The sequence below is a fragment of the Ornithodoros turicata genome, chromosome 4 (genome assembly GCF_037126465.1).
Source record: "Ornithodoros turicata isolate Travis chromosome 4, ASM3712646v1, whole genome shotgun sequence".
Classification (NCBI taxonomy): domain Eukaryota; kingdom Metazoa; phylum Arthropoda; class Arachnida; order Ixodida; family Argasidae; genus Ornithodoros; species Ornithodoros turicata.
Genome location: NC_088204.1, coordinates 14,444,430 through 14,458,394, shown reverse-complemented (window position 1 = coordinate 14,458,394; position 13,965 = coordinate 14,444,430). Strand labels below are relative to the sequence as shown.

General features: G+C 45.0%; 1 protein-coding gene across 2 annotated transcripts in view; it reads left to right on the top strand.

Annotated features, from left to right (window-relative positions):
- Positions 1 to 9,980, top strand: part of LOC135391141 (calcium homeostasis endoplasmic reticulum protein-like) — a 29,305-nt gene extending 19,325 nt beyond the window's left edge. For both annotated transcript variants that reach the window (XM_064621250.1, XM_064621251.1), the window contains 4 exons: positions 4,865 to 5,053; positions 6,052 to 6,276; positions 6,359 to 6,438; positions 9,314 to 9,980. In XM_064621250.1, coding sequence (XP_064477320.1) covers positions 4,865 to 5,053; positions 6,052 to 6,276; positions 6,359 to 6,438; positions 9,314 to 9,522 — 703 coding nt within the window. In that variant the 3' untranslated portion in view covers positions 9,523 to 9,980. The remainder of the gene's footprint in view (positions 1 to 4,864; positions 5,054 to 6,051; positions 6,277 to 6,358; positions 6,439 to 9,313) is intronic.
- Positions 9,981 to 13,965: the final 3,985 nt, after the last annotated feature.

Here is a 13,965-nt window from a genome sequence, read left to right as displayed (position 1 = left end):
TGGCACGAAAAACTGGCCGAAAACTGGCCGAACCGAAATCGGGACCGAACTTTTTCTGTGCATCACCGCGTGCTACCGAAATGCACCCCAAATTTCGGCCGAAGACTTCTGGCCTTGGGGAACATCGCCTTTCAACAATCCAGCTCAATGAGATAATCCCTGTATTCATAGAAGTAGAAATCGCACACACGGCAACAGTCGACCCGACTGCTACGTCATCGTTGCTATGGTTCTCCTTCCGGCTGAATAGCCATTGGATGCTTCTCCTTTTTCGGTTGGCGTCACTTCCCATTTCGGAGGAGAAATCTGGCTTGGTCAGATCGGGGCGACTTCGGCAAGAAATTCTGTTCCCCGAAAAAAGTCCGGTCCCGAATTCGGTTCGGAAAGAATTCGGACGCTTTTCGGGCCATGTGGTTCACGCTAAATGGGATAGTGATATGTGCACGAAAGGCACTCGAAGTCTGAATGCTAAGAAGGAAATTTCGCCATAGTATAAAATAAAGATATTGTATTAACAGCCATATAAAACTTTAGTTCAATCTTGTTTAGAGTATGTATCTGCTTCAAACGAACCAATAAAAAATCAAACGACCGCTGCCGTTTCGATCAAACGGTGTTCGATCAATTGGCTTTCGACCAAATGTCCCGCGTTCGATCAAGCTGCTTTCGTTCTTGCGGAGGACATTTCTCTAGGGGACATTTTTTTTCTGGGGATGTTTCTTCCCGGGGACATTTTTTCCGGGGAGGAAAATCCGGCATCTCGGGCGAGCTTTGAATATATGAAACGGCTTCTCCGTGACCATTCCTTCATTTGGCAACTAGCGCTCATATTCATCTCTGGAAACGTCAGTTTTGTAATTGCATCTGTGTTGCCCTACAAGAATAGTGATTTTCCTGTCCCACATGATAAGGAGACCGAGCTGCACTTTTTGCAACACTCAAACAAGAACCTGTTATGTTGTCAGGTGACCATTGTTAATATTTTTCTATTGTGTGCCCTTTTATTTTTTGTCGAATCGTTCCTCTTGGCGTCCAGAAAAAAAAGTATATGTTGGGAATATCGCGACTCCCGCTGCGAGGTCTCGCCGCTCGACCTTTCCGTATCTTCCTTGGTTGGGTCGACCCGAAGCCTTTATCGCCCTTCATGTTCTTTGTACGGTTTTGCAAAGTGGCACACCAAGGCGAGAAGAAGGGAGTCTTCTGTCACTGGGGGTTGTCGACCGACATCATTTTTCTGAGCCGATGTGAAAGAAAAAGGAGAGGGAACATGGGGGAAAGGATTACTGTAGTTTTCTGGTAAAGAAGTCTATTCTGCGATGAAAATTTTGAAAAGTATTTTGCACCAACGCCCTGTAAATGAAGTCAAATATTTGATAATGCTTACTTACCAGAAATATACATACCAAAATGTCATTTTTGCATGAATAATAGAGTTATTATCAAGGTAAATTGCGTGTAAGCGTGTGCAGAAAAAAAAAGAAAAAGGGAATACTGTTTTGAGCACTAGATTTTCCTGACTGGCATTGTAAGCGCTCTGTGTTTATAGCCTAATTTACAGTACATCCAGTTGAGAGCCTCCGTGATACCGACATCTCGGGCGAGCTTTGATAGCATATGAGGTTACCTTTCCTTGGCCATTTCCTGATTTCTTAATTGGCAATCGCCTTGTGCTCAGACTCACTGCTGGCAACATTCGTTTATAATACCATCTGTGTGTGTGCCCATATTGCCATCCATACTATCCGATCACACCTATACGTCGGCATACACTAAGTATGCACTAGTAAAACAATACGAAGAGCAACTAAAAATTACATAATATCAGTCAGTACAGACAACAAGCACAACAACAAACAACAACAAAATAAAAATAACAAAGTACTCATATAGCAATAGGAGACAAGCAAAAAGACGTGAATGTCTCGAATCGAACTGCACACCTTTCGTGTCAAAGTCCGACACTTTACCTCTCGACAAACAGCGCAGAGGGTGCGGGCCGCCTTAAACTTGCGAGGTCAACCATGCACAATGGGGATTATTTCGGGAGTCGGAGGCGAACGGCGTGATAAGGACGGCGAGCGTGGCGCCATCTAGAATCGGGAAAATCGTGAATCGGAGTTGCTCCCCGACTGGTATGGCCTCTTAAGCCCAACCCAGTCACGAACCTCGACAACCCAGTTTGGGAAAATATCAAATCAACATATCGAACCGCCTTTTTCGTGGCTATGTACTAGTCAACAGGAATTCTTGATCCCTTCAAGACAGCAAGGCTTGCTTGCTTTGCCGACTACGAGTAAGTGTCATCGTTCCACAGCAGTCACGTTTGCGCGCACCGTTACGGTGATTTGTTCCTTTCAGAAATATCGCTTTTATGAGAAACAGACTTATAAGTAATAAGTAAACTTAGCACTTAATGAGTAAAGGTGTCCCTGACACGCCAGCGCGAGCCCGGTGTTTCGGAGCCGATGCGGAGTCGGGTGGCGAGCACGCCCTGCGGATTGCTCGAATAAACCGGTGCACACATTCATAGGTTCAAATTACTGGGCGTTTAACCCCATTGAAATGCACGTGGCTTTCCCCAGGACCCGGGCGCCAGTTCGAATTAAGAGATTTCGAAATAATGCGGTTGCACTGTATTTTACTTTCTTTCCAGCAGGCTGCCTGCGGTTAAAGTGCATCTACTGGCCAAACATACATACCTCGCGATTTATAGGGACCAGCACCACACTTGTAACATCAAATGTGCTTCGCACACTTATTGTTGCTCTCAAATGATATCTGCATCACACATTCGTATAAATGGCTAGTAAATAGTGCATGTGATACATGGTACAACCTGATATGTGACGGGAATTCGGGGAGGAATCGGTTGTAACCCGAATCAGTCCTAAACTGATTCGGGAGGGAATGATCGAGGGAATCGTGTTTAACCCTAAAAAGTTGGACCGTAGATATAGTGTGTGTGCATTAAATCTTAGAACAAAACTGAATAGTTTTTCCTTTTATCTGAAGGTTGTGACTGTTCAATAACGTGAACTGGTTTTAATGGTTCCCACTGGTCTGAAACCCTCGAATAAGTGCAAGAAATGAATGGCTCCCTTTGTTGTGTTCATCAGCCTTCCTTCCTATTCCATGATCTTAAACATTCAGGAGTGCTCATTCACGTTTCACGGGTCACTATCACACAATCCCCATGTATTCTGTCATGTGATACATATACCGTATTTACTTGCATATTCTGCACCATCACATAATTTGCGCACCCCTAGTTTAGCACTAAAAATGACAAGAAAACAAAAAATTACGTAATTTGCGCACCCACATTTTTGCGCGCAGGTATCTGGCACGCACGTCTCAGTGAGCGTGGCGATTGCTTTTCGCCGCTGTCAGTGCTACCGAAGTTATATTACGGTGCATTTGTTTGATTTCAGCACACTTTCGGATGATGGTTCACTGATGGGATGGACGACACCGCCACTCACGACAAAAACGCGGAAACAAACGCTGGACAAACACGCTTTGACAAACCTTAGAGCACAACATGACAAAGTTGGCGAACATAGCGTGCTTTCGGCTGTAAACTGCGACTTGCGGCGTCTTCCACCAGCGTCTAGACGTATTTCACCAGTATAGGAGCGGTAGTAGGCCGGCGTTTTGCCTCCCGACCATTGGCGGTTGCTTGGTACTTGGGTACTTCTTTCGCTCTTGCGCAATGCAATGATAACGTCAATATCGGCTCTACCGAGAGCCTATATGGCTGGAATACTAAAATTTTGAAATTTTGCGGCGTTTCAATATCGTAACGAACGTTCCCGCGTAATTTTGGGCACCCCAAACTTTTCAGACTTTTTTTGGGGGAGAAAAAGTGCACACATTATGTGAGTTAATACGGTATACTGCGTGTTTCAGTTAAATCCCCGGGCTAAATAATTCGCAAACCGGTGCACCAATCGAATAACTTTCTTTTTTACGAGTATCTGTCCAATACCGCCTACAAGATGCGCACCGCGTGAATGAGCGGGAGGCGCTCATTATTTAAATAAAAAACTCAAATGAGTTTCGTGAAAAAAGCTAACTTCTAAAGCAGGGCGCCGTCGGCATTAAAATGGGTACTACCCCTTCTGGGACCTTCAGTAGATTGCTTTTAGGGAAAAATCTGCAACCAAAGCCGGTCATTTGTTTCAGTAATAAATTGGTTTCGGTTTACATATTTTTGTCACGGCTGGTCGCAGTGAAGCGCAAAAGGACGCTCTTCCACTCCCTTGTCCACCAATGAATTACGTCCTTTTGCGCTTCGCCGCGACAAAAATACGTAAACCAAAACCAATTAATTACTGCAAGAAATGCCCGGCTTCAGTGGCAGATTTTTCTCTAAAAGGTGTCCACTGAAGGTCCCACAAGGGGTAGTACCCATTTTAATGCAGACAGCGCCCTGCTTTAGAAGTTAGCTTTTTTCACGAAACTCATTTGAATTTTTATTGAAATAATGAGCGCCTCCCGCTCATTCACGCGGTGCACATCTTGTAGGCGGTATTGGACAGATACTTGTAAAAAAGAATGTTATTCGATTGGTGCACCGGTTCGCGAATTATTTAGCCCGGGGATTTAACTGAAACACCCGGTATATAGCTTAAAAGTATTTTTGTGGAATGTTGAAGTTCCAGCGATAAACAGTCTTGTACATCCCCGGGAAAAATGACAACCGAGGCTTATAACGTACTTGAAAGTCCCGTGAATTCTTGTTCCGAAATTCAGTGAGAACTATGGTTTTGTACCACCCACAAGTCCCAAAAATTCGTCTGACAATTGTATCTGTTTCTGTTTTCCCATCCACTTCCGTAATGTTCACAATTCATTTTGGCAGTGAGGGCTGGGAGCAGCTTGGTCTCTATGAGTTCTTCAAGGCAAAGAGTCAGCACACAAAGAAGAGATCATCCCATGACTCAGAAGGAAACTCTGAAGAGGAGTCCCCAGACAGAAATGAAGACAATCGTAGGTCTCCAGTGCGAGATGAACCCCTACCACAAAGAAGGCGTTACAGAGAAAGCAAAAGGTGAGAAATGGCGTAATTGATACCAATAGCGTATGAATGTTCAAAATTTCAAACTGTAATAGAGCATTTTTACTCTTCATATGATGCTAATTCATGCGAAAACAGCAAATGCATAAATAAACAGTGAAGGCTCAGTAGAGCTGCAATGGTTATGTGGTATGGTGCTCCTTGAAGTATGCCAGTGTTGGAACATCTAGTAGATCAGGCCACTCTGCCGCAATGCAGCATGAAGAAGCCATTAGAGATGGCCACTCCTTTGGATGTGTGAACGAGAGCAGAGGAACATAAATTGCAGACACCTTGAGTGCCGAGCCACGTTCTGTCGTTGAATATCTCACTCTGGAACATGTGAGACTGCGGGAAATTTGCCGTCGAAGGATAAGGAAGTACGGTTTGTCATGCATGTCTCGAGGGCAAGCGTATGGGTGGGCTAACAAGTTTAAGTTATTATGGATCGAATAGTACGGTGGACCCTCCCACTCGAAGTGCACTGAGTCACTACTCCAGAGACAACTGCAGCTGCGGATTTGCTTATTGGTGTGAATTGGTGCATCACTACTACTGAGGATGGCACCGAGGAATTTCCTCAGTGTTTGTGTAACTGGGCCCAGGATATCCGTCAGTCGAGAGATCCCCATCAATGATGCACAGCTTTATTTCCGCAGTGCCCATGACTTACACAATAAGTGTAGGCTCCCTCAAATATTTTGCAGTATTGATTATTTTTATTTCATGTCAGTATCAGAAGAAATAAAAATATGTCCCACTGTATTGCAATTCCTTCAGTATGATAATTAAACAGACATATTTTGCATATCTAATAGTAGTTAAAGTAGTCAAATTCTGTAACTAAACCTAGAGATGTTGAGAAAGGATCATTACTCATTTTTTTAAGAATGTTTCTAATGTGTGGAATAAATGTTTCAAATCTTACAACAATTTTTAAACCATTTGGATTTAAATACTTGCATTGTAAAACATATTGTGTTTTTGTATAGCCCACCGCCTGTCATAAAAGAGGAGGAGGATTTCGAAAGGGAAAGAAGGAAGTCCAAAAAGAAAAGTCGAAGCCGCAGTCCAACTCGGTCAGATTCCAGATCACCACCACCGCATCGCCACCGTCATCGTAGGTCATCTTCATCTCGATCACGATCGAGGTCACCAGGATCGCCAGTTGTGCGGAAACGCTCTCCTGAGCGCAGTCCCACTCCGCCGTCATTTTTGTAAGAAGAGTTATTCATCAACAGTGCTGCGAGACCTGGTAAATTGGGACATTAGCTAATTTCTATGATTTTCTGCATGCAGTGGTTCATCATACGGTGGTGATCCTACCCTTTCGAGGCTGGATGAGTCAAATAAGGGACACCAGCTCCTGAGGAGAATGGGTATGTACAGTACACTAAGGTTCTAAAGTGGGGTAGTAGGTATATCATGGTATGGAAACACAACGCAGCAACGGACGAGGACAGAAGGATCACAACAATACAACTGTGTACTCTCGATTATTTAAAAATGCGTTGCCATTAAAAAAAAATGTTAGTTGAGAGTACCCAGTTGTATTGTTGTGATATCTCTGTCTTCGTCCGTTGCTGCGTTGTGTTTTCATACCATGTACAGTACTGTTGAGCCTAGAGTTGACTGTTTGAGCCTAGAGATGTGACGCTTGGAAAAAAAGAACTGAACACTTGTAAAAAAAAATTCATTTTTTGTTGGCATCAAAAAAAAAAATTCCCCAAAATTTTAAATTATGAAAATAGAAAATGTGATGCTTTGGCAAGATATGAATGCATAAACGAGACCAAAATTGACTATTTAGTCATTCTAGTCAACTATTTCACTTATGCTTTCAACATGAGTTGGTCTGCCAGACCCTATATTTTGCATTTTGTGTTAGACCAAATAAAACATATTCCACCTTTTATTTGTATAGTAAACACTCATACTCTTATGAACTCTAGTCGCTGAACAATGAAAAGTTAGTTTATCCCCATATATTTTTCTATGTTTCCCTCAAAAGAAAGTCTGAGAAAGCTGTTCTTCCATTACAGTAACTCTAAGTTACCGGGAATTCTCCACATGGTTCTCCTTGTACTCGTATTCTCCTAAATGCATTATATTTCGTATTTGTGTGCTAGACAAATAATATATATATTTATAATTAATTACATTACACTATGATTTGTTCTCTAATGTTCGCTGATGAACGTAAGTCCTGCCAAACTGAATATTTAGTGCTTTTTATTTTTAGATTTTTCTTAAAAAAGGAAGACCTGAAAGGAAAGTTTTTCCCATCAGTTAAAAATTTCCTGAAATTTTTAATCTCTAGTTGAGCCTCTGCGCAGCAAAATATTGTGCTGACAGTATCTTTCCGTAGCATTGATAGAGCTGCTATGTCAGACGCCTAACAAAACAGCAATGCTATTACACATTGCACAATCAAGTGCAAGGGAATTATGGCTGATAGCTTAATAGGGACTTTCGCATCTGTCGCGGTCGATTCCAAAACTGTAGTGCCATTTTACTCCTCGTTCATCACCGACGACGCCTAGGGCCTGTGGCGACCAACTGGTGAGCGGGAGGGACAGCGTCCGCACGTGGCTTGTGGAATGTTGTTTCTGGTTAGCGTCAGACGTGTTCGTACAGTCAGGAGCGTAACACCGTGTTCCACGCAACATGAATGCGTCAGAACTACGACCTACTAGATTATTGACGACGTCATGTCATAATCGGCAACCCCTACGAGGAGCCCATCTGCACGATCCGCTAGGGGGCCCTACTCATCGGCCCGCGAGATCTACATTGATTGGACAATGGAAATTTAAATTTTGAACGTGCAGAAGCGGACATACGACTACCGTAGCAGACGACAGCAACAGCTCCTATGAAAATGCGTAGAATGATGATGATAATCAACTTTAGAACGAAACGTCTTCCGTAGGACATCCACCGCTTGTACAAAAATACGAAGGTAAGCTGAAGTACAAAGTATTGTAGAAGCTGAGGAAGCAATAACCGAGGCTGATGAGTAGCGCCAACTCTAGCTTCTAAATGTGGCGCTGGGAAGGGGTGCCCATGACATGGTCGTTTTAATCTAGTAGGTCGTGGTCAGAACTGACACTGGTAAGTGAAAGTTGGCGTATTTACCGAGGACTTTTTACTTAGTATAGTGTAATACGAACGCGAAGCAGACGACCTCGCAGAGAATCGCCTGCGATGTGCTCCCATTCGTGTGCATGGCTTGCGTCAGCACGGTGTTACTATCGCTGGGGCTTCCTTAGCTCCAGAAGGAGTGCGAACCTTAAAAGTCGTTTATTTAGTATGTAAGCTGTTTTCGGAAGAGAAACTTGGCCGGATAGACTGCGAAGTGGTGACAAACATTATGGTATTGGTCTCATGCACACGTCTCTGGATGCGATGGTCCCTTTGAATATTTTTTAGCATGATAAATGGATTAAAGATCAAATTACTTGCAAACATTCTAAAACTATTCTCCATTTGAAGCATTCTGCAAGACTCATGAACAGGATATTCCGTAGGTGCTCTTTTCGTAAGAAGGCATATGCAGTGTGCTGAGAGTTCTTATTGGTACTTCGTGATGTCAGTGTTTTTGGTAAGTCAGCTTTAGCATGAGCAGGATATGTATACATTCGCAGAAATTTACTGGATGCGTTGTCTTGCATTTGTGCCGCGGAGCAGACATATGTTGACAGCACTTTGAAGCCACTTTGACAATTTGAATATAGGCTTTCAAAGAAAATTGAATTCCAGCCTTTGACTAAAAATTTTAGCTGCCAGGGAATTTTGACGAGTCTTCTGCGAGAACTCTGAAAAATAAGCTGGCAACTGTACATGGGGAAATATGAGGTTTGGCAACGCAAAATAATTTAATTACGGGAGGATAGAGAGGTAGCAAGCAAGCTGGTGGTATAGATCCATAACTTCAAAACCCGAGACTGGAGGAAAAAACATAACAACACAGACAAGGTCTCGAGGTTGTTGAGACCTTATCTGTGTTGTCGTTTTTTGTCCCCCAGTTTCGGGTTTTTACGTTAGGGATAATTAAATTATATCTATCACTTAGAACAACAACAACTTTATTTTGAGACGATGAATGGGGAGTTTCATCGTCGGGGGGCGATACTCTACCCCATTCCCACAGAACGTACTCAAAGGCCAGACCAAATTAGTTTCATCGATGTTCAGCTGTGCTTGTGTAGAAGGATGTCCGGAATGCAAGTGGCTGACAAACAAACTGTGCAGGCTGGGGAGGAGCAGGTCTCGGAGCTGCTGAGCAGGGCATTCAAGATCCCATTCATGCCGGCGACGTCCGCGACAGACAAGACATGTACAAGGGCATCGGAATCAGCCTGAACGACCCGTACGAAAGCTTCCGCAAAAGCAAAGGTCAGGCCTTCATCAACAGAATGAAAGCGAGACAAGAAGAGTTAGGAGGGGTAGCTGGGAAGTGATTGCGCTATTGCCTCTGGTGTCTGATTTTGTATTTAAAGAGTGGAAAAACAGATAAGTTGTTGCCTCCAGAATGCACGGTCACCTGGATGGCAGTGATGTTAATGTAAAGCCGTGGTCGGCACCCGTAAGAGGAATATTTTAAAGCAGTCATTTTGCTCCCGAGGCAATGATGTCATCTTGTGTACAGTATACTTCCATGAAAGAGGACACATCGGCTCATGTTTGCAGCAAAGTACTTAGAAGGCAATGTAATTGTTGGTTTGAATTACATGTATCTTTCAGTAGTACGAGTTGCCTCATCAGTGTTTCATTGTTGACTAAAAAAAAACTTGCCACCACATTTTTATAGTTTTCTGTGAAATAGTGTTGAAATAAAGTGTTGCAGCCATTTTTATCCAGGTGAAGTGTACCAGGATGCCATCTTGTATCACAAACAATAAACTGCACCATGATTAACCCTCTGCGATCATGAATATTTTCATTCTCACGCTTATTCCAGTCGGAAACTCTAGAGCATTTTTGCTAATTGAAAGAGAATAAGCACTGTAGGCTCCAAAGGGAAAGAAATTGGTATTGAAGACTAAATTTGAAAGACAGTGGAGTAGCATGTTGAGTGATTATAGACTGTTACAAGAAAGGCACTTTTGTACAGTCAGAAAATGCATCGGGGATTCATCCAGGATTTTCATCGGAGGGGGTGCTTGGATTCTTGTGAGGTGGTGTGACACCTCTATCTGCTAGATTTTTGTGCCTTTTTCTTTTTTGCAGGTGTTTTGGGGGAGCTGTAAGGCGTTTGGTGGTGCAGGGGGAGGGGTGCTGGGAAAATCCCTGCTGACACACAATCATAATGGGTCATGAAGAGTACACAGTAGTATGTACTAGAACACTGCGCGGGCATGAATTTACCGGCCGGGCCCGAAGTGATGGAGCGAAGCCTCGCCCGGCTGCAGGCAAATTATTCCGTTCCGATGTTGCGAAGGAGAAGGTTTGTCACCAGAATGTTTTTCTCCTAGCAGCAGTGCAGACTTCCTCTCGTTCTATATTGCAGGATGGCTCTCTCTTTTTAGAGCTATCTTGGAGTCACTCATGAAGCAACAATGTTGTCAGACGGGAGCCCAATTGCTCAGCTGCTTATGTTTTCTCATCTTATATCATGGTTTCTTATTTTGCAAAATTGGAAATCAATTTTATGGACGTGCCACATTACATGGACATTGTTTTGCAAGAACACAGTATGAGTCATGTATTGACACTAAAGGAGCAGGACGTGGCACGTTACATGGCTCAAAACCCCGTTTCATTCGTTGAGCTGCTCCATCAGGAGCCACCACGTAAAATATTTTTGCTGTGCGGTGTATTATCTGTGCGCACACCAATCTACAAAAACACTCTGAGAGAGAGGGCCCAATCGCCTCGACGTCTGCAGCTCCCCACGCCTTATCTCTTTCCTTCTTTCTTTCTCTGCTCACGCGCTTATACCGCTTCCGCTGCGCCAGCCTACGTCACGAGTCACATGATTGGCCCTATCAGGGGGATTGCTTACGTCACGAGGTACCCTCCTTTTTCCCTCGGTCACTTGTATGGTCTTTGAAAGGGGTGCGGAACAGAGGCCTTGCGTGCGCCCCGCAGGTCACCTGCCGTCGTCGTTCTTTTGCAGGAGCTCATTTTATGTATAGGGAGTTTTCACCTACGTCACTTGTGACGTGCATGCTCGTAAGCCCCTCCCACTCGTGGTCACTTTTCGTGCTAGTGGCATTGAAAGATGACAAACTGCGCTATTTTTCAATGCGACAACCATAGTTCTCATAAAAGAAGATGCGAGAATGACAATGACGAAGTGCTTTCGGGGTTTAAAAAAAGGGTACTGAGGCGACCCGATTTCAAAACACCATTCAAGGCTTCGTTGTCGAGCAAATGCTAGATAATCTAATAATAGGCAGCTGCGCCGAAAAAGTGACCACGACCATGGCGGCCAAACGCGCTTGTTTGACATCATGTGACAACACCTTATTGCAGGACACACCGCAGTCAAAAAAAATTCCAATACCTGTGCTACCCTCGGTACTCGCAGCTGAAATACAGCGACAGCTCTGTCGCTACGCATTGTGGGCAACTCTAACCACGTTCCGTTGTTTAGGAATCTTTACAATCTTTTCTTGACGTGTTCGTATTGCAAGTACACAAGACAAGAACCTTGCTCGGTGGAGCCATCCTGGCGAAAGGTCTGGCGTCTCATGCTTTCCACTCCCCGCCACCTGCATCACCACACCTGGCGTGGTGCCCGACGTCGTATCACGCCACCTTCGCAGTTCTCTTGCGTGACTCATCCGGCCGCGATATCTTTGACACGCGGCGCCCACAGTTTTTTTTCCCGAGGTAGAAAATGCGCGCGAATTTGAAAATGCGATTAAGGACGCGTGGCGCCATCTGTTGGAGGGCCGGAGCACCACCCTCATCCCTCTCCATGCTTTTGTCAGTTGGAGAGCGGCATTTCAAACAGCCAGGATGCATTCTTCAATTAAAACGGAAAAAATCGAGTACCGCGCTGTGATAAAATTCTTGACAAAAGAGGGACTTTCGCCTAACGATATTAAAGCGCGGCTGGACAACGTGTACAAGGAAGCCTCTCCGTCGTACACAACGGTAAAAGACTGGGCTAAGCGGTTTCGACTGGGGCGAGAGTCCATTGAAGATGATCCACGCGATGGTCGATCAGTGGAAGTGGTGGCACAAGAAAATTTGTCTCTTGTCGAGGAGGAAGTGCTGGGCGACAGGCGTCTAAAGGTGAAGGAAATCTCAGAAAGGCTGGGGCTTTCCAACACAACCGTTTTTCGCATCATCGGCGATGGCCTTCACATGAAAAAGGTCAGTGCGAGATGGGTGCCACGACTTCTCTCGTCAGTTCAAAAGAACAGCGCGTCGTCTGTGCCAAAGAGGTTTTGGAGCTCTGTCAAGAGAACGAAGACGAAATATTGAAGGAGAAGGGACTATGGTGCTCTACTATGATCCCCTTTGAAAAAGGAGTCGATGGAATGGCGCAAACCAGGAGAAGCACCCCCAAGAAAAGCCAAAGTCACACAATCCACAAAGAAGATCATGGCAACAATATTTTGGGATTGTCACGGGATCCTCCTCATCGACTTCAAAGAGAGGAACACCACAGTGAATGCGACTTATTATGCTTCGTTCCTGCACCGACTGCGAGACGCCATCAAGGAAAAGAGGCGCGGCAGGTTGAGTCGAGGTGTCCGGTTGTTCCAAGACAATGCCCCTGTCCACACGGCTTCTGTTGCCAAGGCTGCGCTGAAGGAGTGCGGCTTCGAAGAAATCCACCACCCACCCTACAGTCCAGACTTGGCACCGAGTGACTATACTTCCTGTTCTCAAGCTTGAAGACGGATCTCAGAGGACGGAGATTTCAAACCGATAGTGAGGTGCAAGTGGCAGTTTTCCAGCATTTTGCGAACAAAGCTTCGAACTATGGGTATGTATAAGAATGCTGGTTGAAAGGTGTCGAAAGTGCATCGAAGTTAAGGGTGACTATGTCGAAAAGTGATACACTTGTTTCGTCTCTATGACTATTAAAAGTTGGTCGGGCCGGAAACTTATGGAACCACCGTCGTACAGCTGTCGCTGTAAAATTATGGTATCCACCTCACTGCCCCTTTCAAGGAGCAAGGAAGTGACACATAGCGTTGCTCGAAACCCTCCTTCACTCTTCAAGCAGTCTGTCGGAAGCTACAACGCGCAATAGTTTCGTTGTGGGGTGATTTTGTCACTGCGTATTCAATTTACAAAAACTCCCTAAAAAAAGGAAAAGAGAAACAGCCGTGGGCTGTGTGGCGCAACCTTGAGGACCCGGCCCGTTCTCCTGGCGTGTCGTACCATCAGCGTGAGGAGCAACCGCGAGATCTCATGTCATACTGAAAATTCGTCTTCTACGGACACGGTGCGGCGCTACTTGCGGGGTACCAACTACGTCACGGACGGGCAGTGACGTCAGCAACATTCGGGCTCTCTGAAGGAGTTCGTGGAGGGTGTGCATATGAAGACCACGCGCGCGCGCTGTAGGTGAGCCAATAGCGAATTCGGGTGGTCATTTCGTGGCAACACGGCCTAGCACTCGGAAATTGATAAGTCGGCGCCCGCGCTGGATCACGTGACCGTTGCCACCCGAACATGAGTGCCGGGAATCTAGCGGTTTTAACCGTTTGGATCACGCTAGGGGCATCGTGGTCGGCTGGTCGCTCGTCTTCAGGTTCCGTCGTCTGCTAACCCACGTGAACTTCGACGTGCGGGCCAATGGGGGCCCTCGCCAACTTCGCGGTGCGGATGTGACGATACCGGATATACTGTAAAAGTAGAAATTTTCGCGAAATTAAGGTTCCGCGAAATAATAGGTAGCTGGGATGAAAAAGTATGGGCACTGGAATTCGCGAGAC